Consider the following 21,252-nt stretch of genomic DNA (forward strand, 5'->3'; position numbering starts at 1 on the left):
AGTTCTGTTGACTATTTTTTTTTCATTGTTGATATTATTCTAATGGCATATAGAAGAATTATATACAAACAAGATGTGATAGCAAATATTTATCAAATTTATTTTTGTTTCTTTTGAACACTGTGCCCCAAAATATTTACAACCCCCTTAATTTTTCTTGTGTTTGTGCAGTTTATGCTGAAAAGTATCATGCTGCAAATAACACATGACAGAATTTCACTATTACAATGACTTCATGCAACGTTATTATATCAGAATATCCATATTAGGAAAACAGCCAGATTATTTCTATTCAATTCCTACTGATAATTTTCAGTTACCAACCAGGATGAGTACTCAAAATGCTATAAATGGACATGGAGTACAGTGTTACAGTATTTTTTGTACCTGTAAACAGTAATATCAAAATAATTGGCTATATATCAGGAAAGGTGTCATACATTCTGGCACAGATTTAGATACACAATAGATAAAATTTACTTATTTACCAGGTCATTTAGTAAACAGCTGCAATATCGACAATCTGAATAAACATTAACCACACTGCTTGTACAAATACTTATGTTACACGCATGTCGTGCACTCACACACACACACATCAGCCCCAAACGATACGTATCTTCGCGTGTTCCTTCTTTCATCCATACACTCTGTTTAATGACAAAATTTATGAAATAATTAAAACAAAAGCAACAAAATTAGATATGACAACACTTGTATACATACACATTGAATGATGCAAAATAAATATACAATTAAATTTATATAATATTTCAGTATGTTCCACTGTAGGTCATAATTAACAGAAGACTGATTTAAGAAGCTGCTGTATCTGAACGGGTCATGCTGGTCGGCAGGTTCAGTCTTTGCTGCCAGAGTCAATCCTCTCCTGCCTTCGCTTCATGATCTCCTGCAGCTCTGAGTCTCCACTGGTCTTCTGTCAAAGAAACACAGGACACACATAGGTCCAAATTCTGCACAACCAGAGTTAAAGCATGTTGACACCTGAGTGTGTTCACATGTCAACATGCACATGGTAAAGAATGTAAGTTTAAACGTGGGTTTCATTCATACCTTTTAGAGGTGTTTGCAATTTACATTTTGGGGTTTTGACCTTTTTTGTTTTAATGAAACCAGCAGTTTGTGTTGATGTACAGGCCGGTATGTGACTGACCTCTAGCTGTGTTTTCTGCACAGTGACCTGACAGTAGACACGACTGCCTTCGTCTCCACAAACTGCCTTCAGCTCATCTTTGTTGAGGGAAAACAGCTGGGCTCCGGTCAGGATCCCCAAACATTCAACCGTCCTGCAGAAGTAAGTTAATTTGTTATATTTCTTTATGTTGCATTGCTTCTCGCAGCCACTGATGTTGCTACTGTAGATTCATCTTGGAAATTTTTCCTGTCACTTTGACATGTCAAGGCAGGAAAAGCACAGGTGCAACAGTTCTTCCAAACTTTCTTTTTAGGTGTGTCTCTGATTTTATGCATGCTGTTTCTGGGACTGGCTATGAAACCAAGTTATCATTAATGCTAAGAATTACACCAGCTTTTCCTCCCCTTGTGATAATATAACACCAGTACTAAGGAGCAGCACTACTGACACATCTTAAAACAACAAATAAGCTGCGATATGTAGTGTTTATTAAATAATTCTTCTCTGGATCCCATTCAGAATCAGCAAAACATTTTCTATTCCACAGCTGGGCTATCAGCTCTGTGAAGCTATACTTCAACGTAATGATACTTTGCACAAAATGCTAACATAAGCATGCTAATATGCTCACAATGACAATAGTAACATGCAGATGTGTAAAAGATATAAAAGTTTGCCATGTTCACCATTGTAAAGTGTGTTTAGCATGCAACCATGTGCTACTGAAGCTGATGCGAATGCCATTATTTGCTCAGAAAGCAAACTACAATAAACACTTACATAGTTGTTAATTTATTTCACTCAGATTCATAAATATCAAACCTGTAGTGAAAATAATGAGTCAAGGGATCACCAATGTCAGTAAACACTACACTAACAACAGAGAAACTATTTTAAATTTCAGTGAGAAGTCAAAGAGCAACTTAACACCAGGCTTGAAAAGCGGCACTTTGCTTGTCTCTCTGGTTGAATGGTTGAAACTTGTTTGCTGTGTTGCACCTGTAACCACACCCAACGGTGAGGTCACCTGTCCATCAGCAGCAAGGTAAGAAGGTAAACTGCTAGAGGTCAGCAAAGGGTGTTAAGCTCTTTAAGGCATGCAGAGCTGTTTTGATTTTCTGGATCAATGGGCTTCATGGGAGACTTACGGTTTTGAGAAACCTTTTCCACTGAGCCATGTTGTCACCTGCTCTGGGCTTGACTCAAAAGTGAGCGGTACTTGGCTTCCAGATGATCGCTCAACACGGAACTTCCTAGTTTGGGGCTGGGTTTTGTTAGCGGTGATCATCATCAATAACTCATTGTTGACCTCGTCCATCACTGCAGCAGAGAAACAGAATGTCACAACAAGACTTGCAAAAGCTACTTCAGAACCAACATATCTGTAATTCCTATATCTGACTTTGTTTTCTTAGTTTTGTTCACTCACTTTTGTCTTTGGGTCTACCCTTGTTGAAACTGTCTCCATGGCTCAGAGAACCAGAAGGTGACGTCATATAGCCTTGCTGCACACACACACACACACACACACACACACACACACACACACACACACACACGCACACACACACACACACACACACACACACACACACACACACACACACACACACAGAGACACAAAAACAACTCATGAGAAAGCGACCGCAGTCAGTATTATCCTAAAAACAGGTTTGTCTTCCATTTCATTCTAGGGAATACATTTTTGCCCAGGAGCCAAAAGCAGACTATGTGTGTGAAAGTATTTCACACCAGGAAGAGTAACTGCATGTAGTGCCTGATGAAGGGCGTTGGTGAACCTGCATGCAGCGTGTGTCTCTACAGGAATTCAGGCAGACCAGTGCAGTGAATTTGTACTGCTGCAAAGGCAGCTAAGGCCAGAGTTCAGATGATAGTACTCGACTGTGATAACATTTTGTAATTAGGTGAAAATGCTTGCATATAGTATGCATTTTATTTATCTATGCCTAGTCACCTGATTGCTTTTTATCATGACCCCTACATGCTATAGCAAAAGTGTTATCTGAGTCTCCTAATAATCTTTCTGTACTTTTAACCCAGAAGTAACAGTTCCCACCTGCAAAGCAAATCTATCCACAAGCAGAGATAAAAAACAAACCTTGACCTTTCTCATTACCTTATATTTTAGTTAGTGATTGTCTAGATTTCCCAGAATTCATTCTGAGCAGCATGTCTGAGCTTGTGCAGTGAGGTAACTCTGCAAGTGAGCAGACAGACTGGTATTTGAACGAACGCTTACAAAATAAGAGTGTAAACAGTTTTTTGTCATTTGTTGGTATATGCTGCTGGAACCTTCTGCCACGACACTGTATTTATTGTTTTTGTGAATGTTAAAAATACATCACACGACTATAAAACAGGCTCAGAGGACAGTGTGTTACAAAGAAATGCAAATTGCATTTTCAGTTTAAGGATTTACACAGAGAAACACCCTGATGCCCAATGCTTAAGGGTATAAGAATTATAAGAATTAGTGTTAACACACTGCAGACATGTATGTAGAGAAGGTCACCTGGTTATAGGTGCCGTCTGGCTCTTCTATCTTCACAACGTCGAGGATGTTAAAGGGGACGTATCCGGCCTGGCCGCTGCGATTCCGTAGTTTCCACCACTGCTTGTCATCTTCTATCACCTGCAAGACACATTTCATAGCTCACTCCACAGATCTGACAGCCGTTACTAAACTCCTGTCACTGTGGATACAGTAGAAACTGTATCACTCCTGTCAGTGACCATTCATGCCTTGGCACTGGACATATGTTCAGGTTTATAGTTTACAGTTTGTTTTTGGAAGACATATTTATCCATTACATATATTTTGAGATCCTTAGAGCTAGAAAGGGCTTGTATCCTTCCTGCCATATACATGTAATACAACAAACATGTATATTTGGGTCAAAGTGTGATCTTCACAATGTAAGAGATTGTATTTACCTCGAGGATTTCATCCTGTAGCACTGACAACTCGTTGGCATTCCGCGCTACAAAGTGGTAGCGAATTTTGGCATATTTGCGTGTTTGGGCCATCCCATTATAAGACCTATCAAGACACATTTTATCAGTTTGATGTGTTTTTGTTTAGTGAAGAGATGGCAAAGCATGTGAAGGACTTCATGACTTACTCATTTGATGAGTTTGAGGAATGAGTTCCATAAAACTAGGAAAAAAAAGACAGATTGTTACATGTTTAAAGGCTAGGAGCTGTAACGCTGAGAGCGTTTAAAGACAGCAGCCAATAAAATCAATCCTTACATCCTCTGCTGACTGTTTCTTGTAAGTGGGGCTGGTGGGAGACCCCAGCGACCCCGTGGGTCCCTCGGTTTCCCACGGGGCCGTCCTAAAGAGCTCTGCTGGTGGCTCCCAGCCATTTCGAAACCTTGGGTAATAAGGAGGAGCGCACTGATCCCTGGGCCACTCTGCTCTGCAGGAGGAAGTGGAGTGATAGGGTGATCAAAAGGTGACCTTTAAGCTACACATTCAAACAGGCAGCTCCAGCAGTGTTGCAGTGTACCTGGGTTTAGTCCATTTGTCCCCCAGCAACTCAAAGATTGTTGCCTCTTTGGGAGTGAGGTGTCCCCTCAGGAAATCAACAGCGTCTCTGGAAAGGTGAGGAGAGAAGACTGAGCGTGCCAGGTCAGGACTCCCACAGCTCTGCAGCACCTGTGATCACATTCACAAATTTTCTGATGTGAAAACACAAAAGATGGTTTTCCACATAGAGAAACATAGAATGTTTTCTGTAAATGTAAAAAAACACATCAGTCGATAATGTTTCAACACAAGTAGCAGCACATAAAGTTTGTCTTTATAAACTACAGTTTAAAATGGCCATGTTTCATGTTTCCCTAATTTTGATCAGGAAACAAATGATCAAACAATAAGCAAAAGATAACAAGATGAGCAAGCATATGACAACTTTTGATTCTGGATGCTACAGGCACATTTTGATACTCAAAAAGGTCTAAAGAAGAGATTAAACCGAATAATACACTTTTCTTGTTTAAGCTAGACACTAGAGAAGGCCTGCAGGCAGATTTAATAAACAGCGAGAAACAAGAGTCAGTGAATCAACATCCTGGATGAAATATTGACACAACTCTCTGACAAATCTCTTTTAAATATACTAAAATATAGACTTAGGCTATTTTGTTTAAACTGCAAAACAACAAGAGAGAGAACAGATGCGATTCTGACACTGCTGTGTGTTCAGACAGATTGCTGGGGACAGCTAGTGGCTGTTTCCTCACTTTATGACTGTTTTCGTTTTATCCCAACCTTATCAAGCAAATCCAGCGTGTTCTGAAGTTACCCCCACCATATCAGCGAGGAGCCTGACCGACAGTATCGAAGGTGTGTCTTGGATAACCAACATTATGTAAGTCTGACAGCATCTGTGTCATAGCTGAAAGCCATGTTGCTCCAGTCTGGTGAGAGTTTTAAAGAGTAGCAGTGGGTGTGGTGCCAGAAAAAATGAAAACGGGAATGTTTGCTGTCAACAATACAAATACCGGATAGGTTCTCAACAGATACTCCTGTTAAAACTGAGGGCATCTGATGACATAGCAAACTTACTTAGCAGGACATGAATATACTGTTGACATTCAGAAAAATCACCATGTGTTTAGGAAATATATATATATATATAAGACCGCTATCATCTATATGAATCTGACATAACTGGGCAGATTTTTAGCTCTTACCAGCTCCAGAGGGCCAAAGAGGAAATGAACCAGCTCAGATGCGCTCGGATTCTGAATGTGTTTCTTCAGTTTGGCCTGCAGGGGGTGCAGTGACAGACGTACAGTGAGAAGGTGATAGAGAAAGGGGGTCGCTGATGAACATGAGGAAGGTTAGGAGCTGTAATATCTCACCAAGAGGTTGAAGGACAGCTTCAGTTTCTGTAGGCTATCAATAAACTCTGCTTCAGTGGGGGGCTTGGCTCTCAGGGTCAGCATGCCCTCTGTAAACAACCAGTGCAACAATGACCACACAGAGTTACAGGGATCAGTGGGCGGCTTGACATACAGAAATATTACAGACACAACACATCTTTCACTTTCTGACCAAGGGTCAAAGTCAAAAAATGAAATGTTAGATTTGTCCTCACTACAGAGGCTTACAACTTACTTTGGTAATAATGAGCACAGTAGTTAATAAACAGCTTCACAGAAGAAAAGTTCACCCTGGCCAAAAAGTAAAAGCCCAGGAAAGAATGTGCTTTATCGGGGTTTCTCAACGTGTGATCCAAAAGGTCCCAAATTCCACATGACCCCAAAAATCAGGCAGCCATGTCATAAGCATCTATGATATAGTTGAGAAACTGATTCCCTAGATGGAGAATACATTGTTTTAAGCACATCTCTCTGTGTAGCTGAGGACAACACACATTTCTGCTTTGTGAAATGGAAAAGCAACACTGTGTGTTTTATCCTGGCCATGTACACAGAAACAACAGATTGCATTTCACAGCCATGTTACCTGTATGTCTCACTGCATGGGGAACGAGGTGCTTTGATTTGCATTAAAAACACAGCATAACACCATGCCCGGTTTTGGGTGGTAAAACATTACTCAGCAACAGTAATATTATTACTCTGTACAGTAATAATTAAAATTGGTTTGACTCAGTTTATCTAAATCTCATGCCTGACTATGCAAAATTACAGTTTATATTTTCTGGGAGCTGCCAATATTTTGACTTTGTCAGGCAAAAAGGCACCAACAACACTGAGACATACACTGACAATAATAAAATAATTAACTGTGTATGTATGTGTAGTCCAGGAATTAAATAAGTAATAATATTACTTCAGGTAAAAAGCAGAGAGAATTGTATTATATAACAGAACCGCAAACTGGCGTCTACTACCACACATACATCACTGGATGGAAGTCCCGGGCCACAAGACAGAGAGAGACACAAACGTGGAGACGTGAGCAATATGAACATATTGTCACTGCACTCGTGCCACCACATCAGAAGAAAGGGAGACAGACCTGCTGGTCCTTTCTTCTTATTCTTCTTACTCTTGTTGCGCTGGTTGAGCTGGGAAAAGGCCTCCGCTGCCTTTTGTAACTGAGCCACAAAGATCTCTATGTCATCCAGGGCGCAGTTGAGAATTTGCTGAGGGAGACAAATGCTGAGGTTTAGTGGGAAGAATATAGCATTATGAATCGGTGAAAGGATCTATGCAATGTAATGACATTTTTCGTTGTATAAAACACTCACAACATCCTTCTCAATGCGTTGTGCCAGCTTTTCATGTGACTCTGTGTCACTTTGTCCAGAGGCTCGCCTGTCTCCATCTAAACACATAAAAGCTCATGTTATTGAACAAACACGTAAGAATGCAACCATTGAAAGAAGATAATTCAGCATCAAAAGTGAGCTGTGCATGTAAAAAGTACATTCTTTTGACCCTATGAACAGCATATATGTACACACCCTGTGTGTTCATGGCAGCCACTCGTCCCTTTGGAGAAGGTGTGGGGCCCTTGGCGGGTGAAGGGGGAAGAATGGTTTCTCTGTGATGCTTCATTTTCTCCTGGTTCACCCTAGAGGATGAGGAGGAGGCATGAAGACCTTCAGCACCCTGACATCAAGTTAGCTAACTGGTAATTACAGGTCAGTGTCACCTCCTGCAATGTGTATTTCACTGAAACAATATTGGTGTGTGTGTGTGTGTGTGTGTGTGTTTCTGCAACAGCATTGTTCTTACTTCAGAGTTTGAAGCCTCATTTTCTTTCCATGTTTGTTGTCTCCAATGGCACTGTCTACATCTGCATGAACCATCTCGGCCTGGAGAGAGTGAGAAGACACAGTCAAACCAAACAGACTGGACATACAACATTCAGCTGTCCTCAGAGGTTCACTTGTGGTTAAGCCACAGTTTGTAAGTGTTTCCCTGCACCCAAAACGCACGTTTGCCATCCTAACCTCAACATTTAGTCCACAGCTAAATAAACCCATTGTAATAAGTTTTGGAAATGTTCTATTGATAGGATACCTACAAGTTCCTCTTGTGCACAACTTAGACACACACAGTCCTACAAAGGGTCCACTTGTCTAAAGCCTCATCTGAAATATATCCAGATGTAGAGCACAGGTGTGAAGTTACACATTTTTTTCTGGCATGACTGTTTTACCCCTTAAGCCCCTGAGGACTGAAATGAGAAGGGTAAAGGAGGCAAAATATCAGATTTCTGCTTATCTACTGTTTTTTTTAACATTCTTGACATTACATGGGATTGTAGCAATATCTGAAAAGATTCCAACCTTGGTGATGGAAATAATCATTTTTTTATTAAAAGTCTATAACCAATTTTATCCTATCCTTGGAAAAAAGCTAAACAAATAAACTGACTAACAGTGCATGTTAGTCAGCAACAGCATACGGCCAATAGATGGTGAAATCAAAAACATCATTTTTTTTCTTAGTGTATATCAAAAGAAACTGGCATCATAATTTTGATGAAATAAGAAACTCCCCTCTCCTTTACATTGTTTCAGTAAAAGACAAAACAAGGTATACGTAACAATCCAAAGGTTGTTATATTCAGATAAAGAGGTGTCTTTATAGTATGTTATAGCATTGTACACTGTGTCATATGCTTAGTTATGCAAACATCTCTGAACAAAGCTGCAAAAAATGTGAAAGGATACACACAACAGAGACACTAACAGCACTGAAGTCTAACCACTCCAACAAAGGCAGTAAAAGACACAAACAGAGCCAAGCCTGTAACATTCAAAGTGAAACTCACCTCCACCTCATCACAGTGGAAGAAGTGGATGTCGGGTCTGTGCTGCTCCTTGTCCTGACACACAAGCAGCAGCACGGAGGGGTAGCGTGTCTGATTCAGCACCGTCTGACACATGTGGATGGTAGGGAGAGGAAAGTTCTCCAACTCTTCCTGCAGGAGAACAACACAATAACTGATTACTGGAAGGGGAAGGAAGGTGTAATATATGAGCAGGTTATGTCCTCAGTCAGATAAAATAATAGTGCAAATTGTTTTGTAAAAATGTGGAAGAAAGTAAAAATAAAGGCATTGTTTGGTTTGCCATTGTGGGAAACAGGCTCATTGGTTTTCTTAATGAGAGTTAGATAAGAAGACTGAATGTGATGTGCACATCTGGGCAGGTGTGGAGCCGTTTACCTGTGTGTCACAGTCCAGCAGTCTGACCGCCTTGTCTGTGACTTGCAGGAGCATTTCTTGTGTCCATATTTTGTCCTTTGAATCCAGAAGGGCGAGTTTCTTGATGGCATCATCCACAGTGGCAATGGACTCTGTCTTGTCCATAATGAACGTGGACAGATGCTGAGGAGAAAACATTGTGCTAGTTACGGATGGACAAGCTTTTTTTCTATCAATGACCTGGGTTGAGATAAAATTAAGAGTGTACAGAACGTATGCTTTGGAAAGATGCTGGACATAGTTTAAAATATACCTGACTTCAAGTTTATTGCCTGTATGGCAAAAATATTTTGACATTTTGTGAAATACTCTGATACACCATTCCTCACGTTTGTTTCAGCTGATGCTATTACTCCGCACTGGATTTTAGTGCCCTGTTTTATGTGATACTGGCAGTAGTGCCACATGCTGTACCACCCACTTTAAATGTTATCACACTATTTAATGACAGTTATCAGTTGTCATCTCTCCCATAAATATTTTACCTGCACATTCCAGTACGGAAGAAGGTACAGAGGCTCAATACCAAAAATCTTGTGCGACTTCTAGCGGCCATAGTAATTACATTAGGAGCAAAAGTCAGAAAACACCCTACTATGTAAAGAGCAACTAGGTCCACGTAGTTGAAAAGGGCACAATGTGTGAACAGGGCGACAAAATACAGAACTTGTTTTAAACCTGTAATCGCTGTTCATATTATTGTGTCACTTTAACCCAAACTATGATCTGACATAAGTCAACTCTTTCCCTGACCTGAAGCACGTCTCTGATTCAGTCTTCCCAACATCACTTCCCTAATGCTACAGTCAGGGTTTGCTTTATTATGACAGAGTTCCTGTAAACGAGACGCAGTCAAGCGATTAACTAGTGTGTCAGCTTTTATCTCTGGGAAAACACACAATAACATTTACAGTAAGAGCTTTGCTTTTATCTTGTTTTTCACATTAGTGGTGCTGACCTTTTTAAAATGAGAAACTTATCCTGATAAAATTTTCTCTCACATTCTTATATATATATATATATATATATATAATAAATAATACAAAATAATGATACAGTACGTAGTACATACAGTACATAGAAAACTGCAATATCTAGGATCATTCACAGTGAGGTTTCTTACAAAAAAAATGTTTTACACTTTTTACTTGACTTTAATTAGCACTTAAATGTTTTTGAATTTAAAATATGTTTTCTAACCTAAACAACAAAGCTAATTAAATTAAAGTGCCTCTCACACTTATTCATTTAACTTGCAGTGTCACATCTAATACTTTGAATTAAATTCTCATTGATGAAGTTTCAAATTTTTTACATTTTTCCATATATTTTGCATTATTTCTAAAATGTTAAAAATACAGACGTTGTCAAAATTATAAAACTCAACTTTAATTCCTCAGTGAAATAAAAACTGAGAAGGTCTTACCTCAACGTGATACTGCGACGTCTCATGCATGATAAAATTGGAGTTGGAGTACTTTTTCCTCTGTTCTGTTGACAAAAATAACAAAAACATTCAAAGTGAGAAATTGTGATTTTTGTTTATATCACTATATGTACCACAGCACTGACACTGACCGAAAGTCCACATGTTGAACATTTCAGCGGAGCGAACAGCTGAAACGAAACGCAAATGACTGAGCTGAAGAAGCGAGCAGGGCTATAAGGAAGTGACATGGACACGTAATGTCTGTTTTATTTTTTTTTCTCACGGGGCAAATGTTGACCTCACTACAACTAACCAGTCAGCCACTAAAAAATAGAAAATAAACAGTAATTGTAACTAAGTCTAGTACTTAAACTCTTAGAACCTTAACTGCCTACAAAAAGCATTTGCAAGCTGTGATATCTGAGGGGATTACTAAGTACTGATTCTGAGTCTCAGTCTGTTTTAAGAACTGAAGAATGGCTCGTGTGTCTGCTGCATGCTTAGAAAGTTTTTACTTCTTCTGACTTCAGAAAAAAATGAAAGCATTTGCAAATTGCAGGACATGAAATAGAGACCAACCTGCCCTGACATAATATCTTTTAGTACAGTTTTATTGCCAAAATGTCTTGCAGGAGGGCAAGTGAAATGGAAACAGTGGAAACAGTCTGACAAGTTAATTATTACATCTCATATCAAAAGGTCTGAGTGACTTGATTTTCTTGCTTCCACGCTGTAATGTGTTAGCCAGCCTGGTATTTAAGTACCATCCAGTGCACCAATCAGAGGCACAGATTTTACTGTAGGGTCAAAGGTAAATGACACACCATGCTTATGTTCTCATCTATGGCACTGTATTGTGATTTGTCGTATGTAGTGAGGCAGGTGAGATGCATGCTAATATGCTTACAATGACAACACTAACATGATTATATTTAGGTAGTTATAATGTTTACCATGGTCATCATCTTACTTTAGCATCTCAAAATAGTAGAGTACTTTCTAATTTGCATTAAATACAAAGCGCGGATGAAGCCGGTCAGTATGTCATTATTTTTTTCAGGTATTTGGTATTTAGTTTGGGGGTTAGAGTTTATTCTAACAGTTCTATTAAACTCTGTATAAGATATCAGTAATATGATTTCACCCAGAGTTTGGATTTTTAACGTCCATGCCCACAGCTAGATACATTGGTTTTAAACTGGCCAATGTCAAAAATGAGTGTGCCAGGATACTCTTGACCTATTTACCAGGTGAATAGTCTGCAGGTAACAGTTACGGTTAAATGAGGGCATGTTCCTGTTCCTGTGTACTCCACAGCCAGCTCTCATATCAGGTATCTGTCTGTCCCCTGCCCAGTAAAGTCAACATTTTGATGCCACACAGACTTTGGCTAATAAAGACACTGAGGCACATTGTGCTTTATGTACATTATGGTCAATGTGACATAAACGCCTTGCTGTTTTTATAACACAACGAAATGTAAAAGCTGTAAAGTACAGTGATGATTCATTGTGATGTAAACATACTTTATAGTGCTTAGACTGATGCATGTTTAGAGCACTGACAATTTTTTTTAACAGGATTGCACTGTGTTCGTTTGTCTTTCCTGCTCCTGCCATTTCCTCTCTGCTACTTCCTTCCTGCTTCCCTCCCCACAGGTCCAACACAAGTTTCAGGTGTCGTTCTGAAAATCGAGCTCGCCCCATGTCTTATTAATCACTAACAGTTATGCCAGTCAATTCACAGCGCTGCAACAGCTTGCGATAAAAGCCACTTAGCAGGCAGATGGGCAGATCCTCAGGGCTCTCCAGAGTCAATCACCAGTGATAAACATGGCTGCCTGGCAGATTATCAAACCAATACATGGCCCAGATCAATCAAACCATCTGACCTCCCTAATAACTGTTCAATGAACCCTGACTCAACCCAAAACCAAAGCAATAACATAGTTTGATGCAATGTCGTCAAACATTTTACGTCATGAAATAGTTAAATAATTTTTTACTAATTTTGTTTAATTAAATATTAAAGAATAAAGTTATATACTGCAACATCAAAACAATAAGCGACTGTGCTGACACAACCTCATAGCCTGCTCTAACTGCAGGGCACCATTTCATACAGAAGTGTACTGCTGTGTCCACAAAGATTTGGCAATATATCATCAGAAAGTGTGATACCTCAAACTAGTGCAGAGCAAATAAATATAAGTTTACATTGTAAATTTGCTTATGAACAACAGTAACAAGCCAAACACATACCATCAGCTTTTTAGGATATAGCCACATCACTGCTCTAACAAAGTCCAAAGCAAAGAGAGACAGCAACTGTAAGAACAGTGGTGACTCAGTAGATTTACACATAAAATACAAAAATCCATTATAATTTTTTGTAATAGCTGCACAAAAGGCAATAAGTTTATACACCCATTTCCACTGAATCTCTCAGGCCAAACATATTTTACCTGACATCTTCCAAAACGTCTCAGAAACTTAGGAGAGCTGGTTGATGGAGTTAGCTCCCTAAGATGATGTGACTGTTGTGCTGTTGTTCTGTTCTATTGTAAAGCTGCCGATAACAGATCAAATGGGAGGACCTGTAGGCCATTTGCATCGGTTGTTTGCGGCCTTGAATTTTGCAAATGATGGAGAGTTTTGCATAAACGAGATTGCATTGCTATTTTCCTCTACATCGTTATTCAGAGAGGCACAATCCACAGACCTATATCTATCCAAATGTCTACCGCTGTTATGGATGGTGCACAATATTGTCCACTCTCCCGTGTCTTTGGTTCAGGGAGGACAGGAATGTTGCTGTCATCATGCAGTGAGAAGGTAGTGGTGACCATCTGCTACACAAGATGAGATGAGCCAATGAAAAACAGCATAGCCTCGTCACACATACAGTGGGATATTTCACAGGGATCACAAGACTGAGGGCTTCCTGTGGATATTTTGGATGACTTGAGCACAGAAATGTTTCACAGATGACGAGGTGCACTGTAAGATGGTTTGGGAACATCTTGCATCCCTACATTGCCATCACGTCTCATCTCAGGCCATTCTATAATTGGAACAGTGCAGCCATGCATGAAAGCAAGTAATACCTCAGTATAAGTTTCTATTTGTGTCTATGACATGCTGCACAATGGTCCTCTATGTTGGTAGTGTGGAAGGAGGTGCTGTCAAGGACCAGTGAGCTAATGTCTTAGGCAGTGAAGGGAGGACCTGAGGTGAGCAAGAAGCAAAGTTTGCCTCTGCCTTTCCACTTTTCAATGTGTCTTTTATTCACCTGCAAGACATGGGCATCCCCACCCTGTTCCAACCACACATTAAAAACAGGCACACCCAGCACTCCCTGCTAATGTAACATAGTACATTTCAGTGCCACAAACACGCCCTAGCACAAGTATGCAACAGCTAAAAAAAAAAAAAAAGGTCAGACCATGCCATTACTGACTCTCACAGCACACATGATTTGTGATTTAGTTTGACAATGGAGATATAAAAGGGACACAACAATAACACAAGTCTGAAAACAATGCATTAAAATACTCCTACTGACAAAAACAACACTTCTATGTTATCACTTACCGTACAGGGCCTTGGCACTGATCTTGCTGTCCGATCTGGCCACTCCACTGTAATGATAAGGACAGGAGACTGGGTTACGTTTTGCGCCCTTCATCTTCTCCCCTGCACCTCTGAATCCCACTGCCACAAATCCTCTGAGACTTACACACTTTAACAAGTCATTTACACAAGCTCAGAAAATAGGAGTGATACTGGCCAGCACTGGTTGAGATTAACCTGGGATTCGGAGCATATGGACCACTCAGCCAAAAGAGAGAGAGTGGAAAAGGGAGGGAGGGTGTGGGGACAGAAGGGGTGTGGGGCGTGCAGGGAGGATGGGGCCAGGAACCCAAGCAAAGCAAACAATCTTCAACAGAGAGGCTCTGTTGAGGTCCCTGGCCCACACCACCTTCCACATTCAGGGTTAGCTATTAGCTAACACACAGAAAGGCAAATAGGTGAAAGGAAGCAGGTCACATGTTCGCAACACTCACTTGTCTTGCCTCGACTGAGGTCCCAGGACACTCATGATTTAAGGCATCCACCTGAAAAAAGAAACAGAGTGGATGAGAATCACAGACAGAAAGAATGAGTGATAATCAGAGACTGAGTAGAAGAAGGAAAAAAATCCAACCAAAACAAACATGTATTACTGAACTAAAAACTTTTAAATGCTTGTTGCATTGGGTATCTTTTCATTTTTATGTCTTGCTCAATTGTGGTGAGCTCTCACTTTCAATCCATTACAATCCAAAAGCTATAGGTGCCGTAAATATATACTAATAAACAGCCTGTTCATTCAGTGTGAAGAGCCAGGTGTTGGGCCTGTACTGCTGGTTGTCAGGGACTGATCTTGGACAATGGCAGGCAGCAGGCTGATATGCACTGTGTAATTAGAGCCACTCTGTTAATGACTGTATCTGCATACATGCAATGAATTAACATGGTTGGATTTCACACCCAGCCAGACTATTTGATAATCAACATGGCTGCATCTAAATCTGAGGTATCAGTAACTGTGAACTGACATGTTCCACAACAAAGTTGGCTCTGCTTGGTTTCCTTTACAATCAGTTATGGATTTTCTCCAATAAATACAATCACTAATAAGAATTTCTCAAAAAATGAATAAAGTGAATTGTATTTAATACAGGGCATGCAGTACTAATCACCCTTTATACATATTTTAGATTCCAAAGAGCTATGTTTATCTTTAAGCAAATTGTTCTGTTTGTATTAGTAATTAATGGCGGGCGGTTAGGATCCTGTGTCACAGTACAATCCAGTCTGTCAGACACTGAACCTTGTGTCATTTTGTCGCACTGGTCATGCTTCCCACAGTAATTCAGAACAGTTCGGTATCACTCTCTCAATCAAACTATGATAGAGGCATTTCCTCATGACATGCCTCACTTTTTTATGTTTAAAACTGCTCTTTTATAACAAGCCCTGGTAAATTACCAATCTTTACTGTGTATGACAGTTAAAGGTTACAGTCTCGCAGCAGATCATAAACATAATTGCCCCCAAAATATGACCTCTTCAGATCTTCTGGGAGGGGAAATCACAGCAGCCTTCACAGCCTGGGCTAATGTTGAGTTATGATTTTATGCAAAAAGAGTCATACATTCTTCAGTGCAACAAAATCATATTGAAATACAAATGAGTAAAGAAAACAAGTCATATTTATTTTCCTAAGTCGAGTCTGCACAAAAAGATAGACTTCCTCTTCATCCCTTTATCTCTCTGGTCATCTTCTCTTCACGCTATTGTTCTGGGCTCTGGGCTCCCGCCAAGTATCAGGACAGAGGTGAAGCCTGAGCAGGACAGGCTGGGTGTCGTGTTGTCAGCTGCATAGCAAAAGGCCCTTGCACACCTCTTCCACTCGGTCTGAGATGTTTATTGTTCAATAAAGAAAACCTGTTTATGCAGAAGTAACTGCATAGTATTAGAACAATACTATTTAACAGGAAGAACCAGAGAGTCTTAACCTTAATCACAAAAGCTGCTATATCTCATATTTAAGTCTGTCCATTTTAAAAATAACTATTAATATGTGTCTGTTGTTGGTGGATGAGTGGTTAGCACTGTTGGCTCGCGGCAAGAAGGTTCTTGGTTCGAAACCCAACAGGGGTCTTTCTGTGTTTTCTCCAGGTACTCTGGTTTCCTCCCACAGTCCAAAAACATGTATGTCAGGTTGATTGGTGACTCTAAATTGCCCATAGGAGTGAGTGTGAGTGTGGTTGTGTGAGGTTGTTTGTCTCTATATGGCCCTGTGATGGACTGGTGACCTGTCCAGGGTGTACCTCTGCCTTTCACCCAAAGAGAGCTGGGATAGGCTCCAGCAGATCCCTGTGGCCCTGGTTAGGAATAAGCAGGTATAGATGATGGATGGATGGATGGATATTGTAGTATTGGGCTGTACAAACACTTCAACAGACAAACACACATTGTAATTACCATTGTTTTGGAAATCCGTGACCCTAAACTGGAATAAGCGGGTATAGATAATGGATGGATGTTTTCTGTTGTGACTTCCACTACTAATGGAATGAGGTTAGACAAGTGTTGTCATGTTCATACTGCTTTTTGTGTCAACAAATCATTCAAGCACAAGTCCTCAGCACAGTCCTTTCATACACAGTCTAAGATTTTAAGCTTGTGGTATCAGTCATGTGGTGTGTGTTGTTAAAATGCATTTGACTGAAACTTGTCGCAATGTCTTCTAACATTGTAACAGCTTAAAAAACAGACACAAGAAGCCCTGAAATTCTCACACTCATGAAAAGTATGAACACTACGGTAGCATGTCTGTCTCATGGTAATGTAGAGATACAGTTATGGCATCTCTAGCTTTTCTGAAAGCCTAAGCCAATCAGGGATATGGCAGCCAGAATCCCATGTGCTGTTTTGCATAACTTGAGGTGAAAGTGTCTCAACATACAAAATACAGTGTCAGCAGCAGATTACACACAGCTATTACACACATTACAAATGATAAAGTAATGCTGTAAGTAAAATACAAATTATTTGACTTTATGATTACATTTTAGACCTGTCCAGGGTGTACCCCTGCCTTCCACCCGAGAGAGAGCTGGGATAGGCTCCAGCAGATCCCCGTGACCCTGGACCAGGAAAAGCGGGTATAGAAGATGGATGGATGGATGGATGGATGGATTACATTTTAAGTGTACATAATTATAAACAACAGATTTGAGATTTGTAACAACTATGAGTCTGAAACTTAACTAAATTCATAACATGGAAATATGTCAGTACAAAGCAGTATCACTCAACATTTTGATCCCATAAATAAAGCTTAACAACAGCTCTGCCACAACAAATATCTACAACAACGTATCTAGCTCGGAGCCCCATAACACACGCCCTACAACACACCCAAAGTTTAAACAAAAGAGACAGAGGGATGTGCTGACGCCTCAATATTTCAGCTCATTAGTAGCCTTTTGTACAAGTATTATAAAAATAGCATGACAGTGGCGTGACCTGAGCAAATCTATTTCTCCCAAGTTTTTACTTGAGTATGATTTTGCTGTTAACTGAGGCTGTAACAGTCTAATTACAGCATCAACACTCTTTGATAGTGTGATAGTATAAAACTAGACAATACTGGCAATGCTTATATATGTCTTCGATCTGGACTTCGCTTCATGCTACTGAGTAAGCATTTTGTAAGAGATAACAGTTATCTGATTTTATGTATTTCATGGCTTTCGGTCTTTCAGCTGAATCACATTGTGCTTTAATGATAACTGCAGATAGTGTTAACAAGTTTATTCTGGGCATACAGGTTCAGTGTGGAGAGTTCATTCTCTGTATCAGTCCACAGAGAATAAGACCCTAGACAATATCAGGTCAGATTTCACAGACATGATCTCTATTTGTTCACAAAGCATTCAGTTGACCCTCCAAATACACTGAGGACTCAAATATTCTGCCATGACAAACCTCCAGTATAAACAAGGATAACAATCCAGGTGACTAATCACTTGGAATTTCAAATTAGCAATCATAAAGTTATTTATGGACTGATAAAACTGCCCCACCAAAATAAAAGCACATTCCTCTCATCACAGAGCTAAATGTTGTAATGAAATGTTGTGGGTGACACCAGATGAAGAAAACAAAATTACCCTACAATAAATCAGTAGAAATAAATGAATGCAATATTTAACTTTTAAGCCAAATTAAATGGGAAGTGATAAAACAGCTCAGAAAAAAAAACATGGAGAGTTGCACAGCAGCAACCAGACCAGTCTGTCTGCTGAGGAAGATCATATGATACGGCAGAAAGCTCCAGAACAGCTGTGATGAGATTGCTCTTGTCTATGTACGTTTTTGTTCACTGTGACTACACTTGTGAACTTCTTTTCTACCAATGTGCAGTATAACACCTAAAAGAAAGAAACAGACAAACAGACAAACAAACAAACAAAGTGGAAGGAACTCACAGTGGTGTTTTTCGGACGAGATGCTCAAGTTGACAAAGGGGGGGGGGGTGAGACAGCGCCTGAAGCATCAACCTGCCATCACAGCCAGCAGCAGATCAATAAATAAATAATCTCCCCAGGACGCTGTCGATAATTGTACCCGTTTGTTTTGATGTGCAGCTCCACAGATTGTAAACTACACCGCTGTCGTTCAATAGAAGCGCAGACGTTTGTTGCTGCTTCCCCGTCTCTGTGGAGGTGAGGCGTTAGCGGGTGAGTGATAGGTGACTCTGCAGGTAACTCAATCTGAGGGGGGAGGAGCCGCACGGACACTTCACCGGAGGAGGGTGTGTGATCGATATGAGGTGTTCTTACTCCGTTTGCTCAGAGGGTTTTGTATGTATGCAGGTGGTGCAGAAAGCAACAACAGCCTAAACCTATAGCCTAATGTGTGGCACTGTTTCCCAACCTTTCTGGCATAACCCAGGTCCAACTAAAGAGTGCCTCAACTTTACAGTTTGATTATTAAAAATAAATAAATAAACATAAAAAACATAAATATATGTGTAGCAGAATTATCTTTCACTAATCATACTGATTTATTTGACTTAAAGGTTGGGAACATATGATTTCCCAGCTGACATCACCAACATTTACGGTATGGCAATAAAATGGCTTTTATGATTTACAAATGCATTTATAACTACATAGGCTGTTATACATTTCATTTGCAAGATAGTAGATATTGGAATCATTTAATTTGCACAGGTTTCACTTATTTTCACAGCATAGCAGTGACTGGTCTAAACTAGTTGGATTCAACAGGGTGAATGAAAGAGGAGCAACAGTGTGGAACGTTGCCCAGGTTTCAGTGACACTGGCTGCTGCAGTTTGCTTTCCCTGCAAAGAAAGATAATGCAGTTGGGCTGTTTTGGGTATATCATTACTGGAACTACAAAGCTATGAGGGGATTATATAAGTGCTTGCACTTGCAACGTGGGTGATTTGCCGTATGTGACATGCTTGTCTGTTGCTCAATCACAGGCCCTCTGAAATGTGATTTGTTTTGACACTGGTTACTTTGGAAACCTTGTGGCTGGGTTTGATCATTAACTTATGCTGTCTGTGCAGCCTACCCCACACCTGAAGAATGTGGGGTAGCTTGATAAACAGTTACAAAACAACAACAAAAAAACTGATTTGAGACCAAATAAAGATTGAATTAAAGTGCAGGGGATTAGTACTGATGTGACAACCAATATGCACAGTTAAAGTTAAAGAGACAAAATTAAACATGAACTCTTCATTGTATAAGCACCACTTAAGTCAGTGTCAGGTAGGTCATTTGTGTTATTGTGGTATTTTAGTACAGGCTTTGAGGATTACTCTTAACTTGAGCTTCAAGTCTTTAATAGGAATTTACACAAAAAAAATTACCTGAAGTACTAAAGTCAACTTTGTCACTATTTCAAATTGTTAGCAAAACAATTCTGCCCTCTAGTGGAGAAAAAGTAAACAAATAAAGAAACTATCAAATAGGAGATCTTTAATATAAACAATCAACTGAAACAAAAATTGATTTTAGCTTTAACACACGCAAAAATAAACAGAAGAAATTAAACAAGCAAATGAAACTCTGGTAATGGCTTTTTATAAATCATCATCCATATTGATTTTTTAATATAGTTCAGCCACCTGAACACATGATATCCACCTTTTTTTTTTTTGAAAAAAGAGATCGGATTATTATCCTTGACTCTATCTTGGGAGTTATATTTGAGGATGTGAGGACATTGTACAAGGTATACAGTATCACTTCAATGAATGGCCACCCATATCAATAATTCAAACAAGTGCTAAAGGGAACCTGGCCTTCTTTCATTTGTGAACAAAAAGGAAGCTCAGTGCTATCAGGTCTTTCAAAACATAGCTATGAGATGCTAATTACATTGACATATCTTGTCAATCAAAGTAAATGGAGTCTAAAATGTAGGCCAGTCTCTTCACGGGATAATGAAGTGAGTCATCCGTGTTTGACATTAGATATTGCAATTTACCAACCTTTCATTTATGCTGACATATGACCATATTGTGCTATAATGTGATATAGCTATGTTACAACTTAATATAATGGAAACTCACCTGGTACATGTGGTTACAGCTTTTAAAACTAGGGCCATGTAGAGAATTTTAAATTGTGTTTTTGGCCTCGACAGGATGCTAACCTGCAGCAGGATATTCGTCACAATGAGATAATGCAAAATATGGCCCGCATTCGCCATCATGTTGCCTGGACCAGACACACAGGGTCAAAGACGATGGAAGAGAAGTGTCTTTGAGGTTTGTGTTTTACTTAATTGTACTAATTGTGCTGTAATGAAGTAGCCCTTTCACACTGAACTGCTACATGTATGTTATTTCTTA

At 39.7% G+C, this 21,252-nt stretch overlaps 1 protein-coding gene across 3 annotated transcripts; it reads right to left on the reverse strand.

Moving 5' to 3' along the window:
- Positions 1-76: 76 nt before the first annotated feature.
- Positions 77-19,107, reverse strand: eps8l2 (EPS8 signaling adaptor L2). Of its 3 annotated transcripts, XM_026311173.1 has the most exons (21): positions 18,850-19,107; positions 14,872-14,922; positions 14,399-14,445; positions 10,803-10,867; positions 9,338-9,499; positions 8,942-9,091; positions 7,897-7,976; positions 7,623-7,732; positions 7,407-7,483; positions 7,175-7,301; positions 6,049-6,137; positions 5,878-5,952; positions 4,689-4,837; positions 4,430-4,598; positions 4,300-4,334; positions 4,112-4,217; positions 3,690-3,809; positions 2,586-2,661; positions 2,305-2,476; positions 1,175-1,307; positions 77-937 (listed from the first exon to the last, which is right to left on the reverse strand). In XM_026311173.1, exons 2-21 carry the CDS (start codon positions 14,904-14,906, stop codon positions 860-862), a joined length of 2,055 nt encoding a protein of 684 aa, XP_026166958.1. In that variant the 5' UTR covers positions 14,907-14,922; positions 18,850-19,107; the 3' UTR covers positions 77-859. The 3 variants fall into 3 exon arrangements, with proteins under 3 accessions (XP_026166958.1, XP_026166957.1, XP_026166959.1); XM_026311172.1 differs by lacking the exons at positions 14,872-14,922; positions 18,850-19,107 and having other exon boundaries at positions 14,399-14,492; XM_026311174.1 differs by lacking the exons at positions 14,399-14,445; positions 14,872-14,922; positions 18,850-19,107 and adding an exon at positions 10,955-11,039.
- Between the last annotated feature and the right edge of the window lie 2,145 nt (positions 19,108-21,252).

This window comes from Mastacembelus armatus, chromosome 6 (genome assembly GCF_900324485.2).
Source record: "Mastacembelus armatus chromosome 6, fMasArm1.2, whole genome shotgun sequence".
Lineage (NCBI taxonomy): Eukaryota > Metazoa > Chordata > Actinopteri > Synbranchiformes > Mastacembelidae > Mastacembelus > Mastacembelus armatus.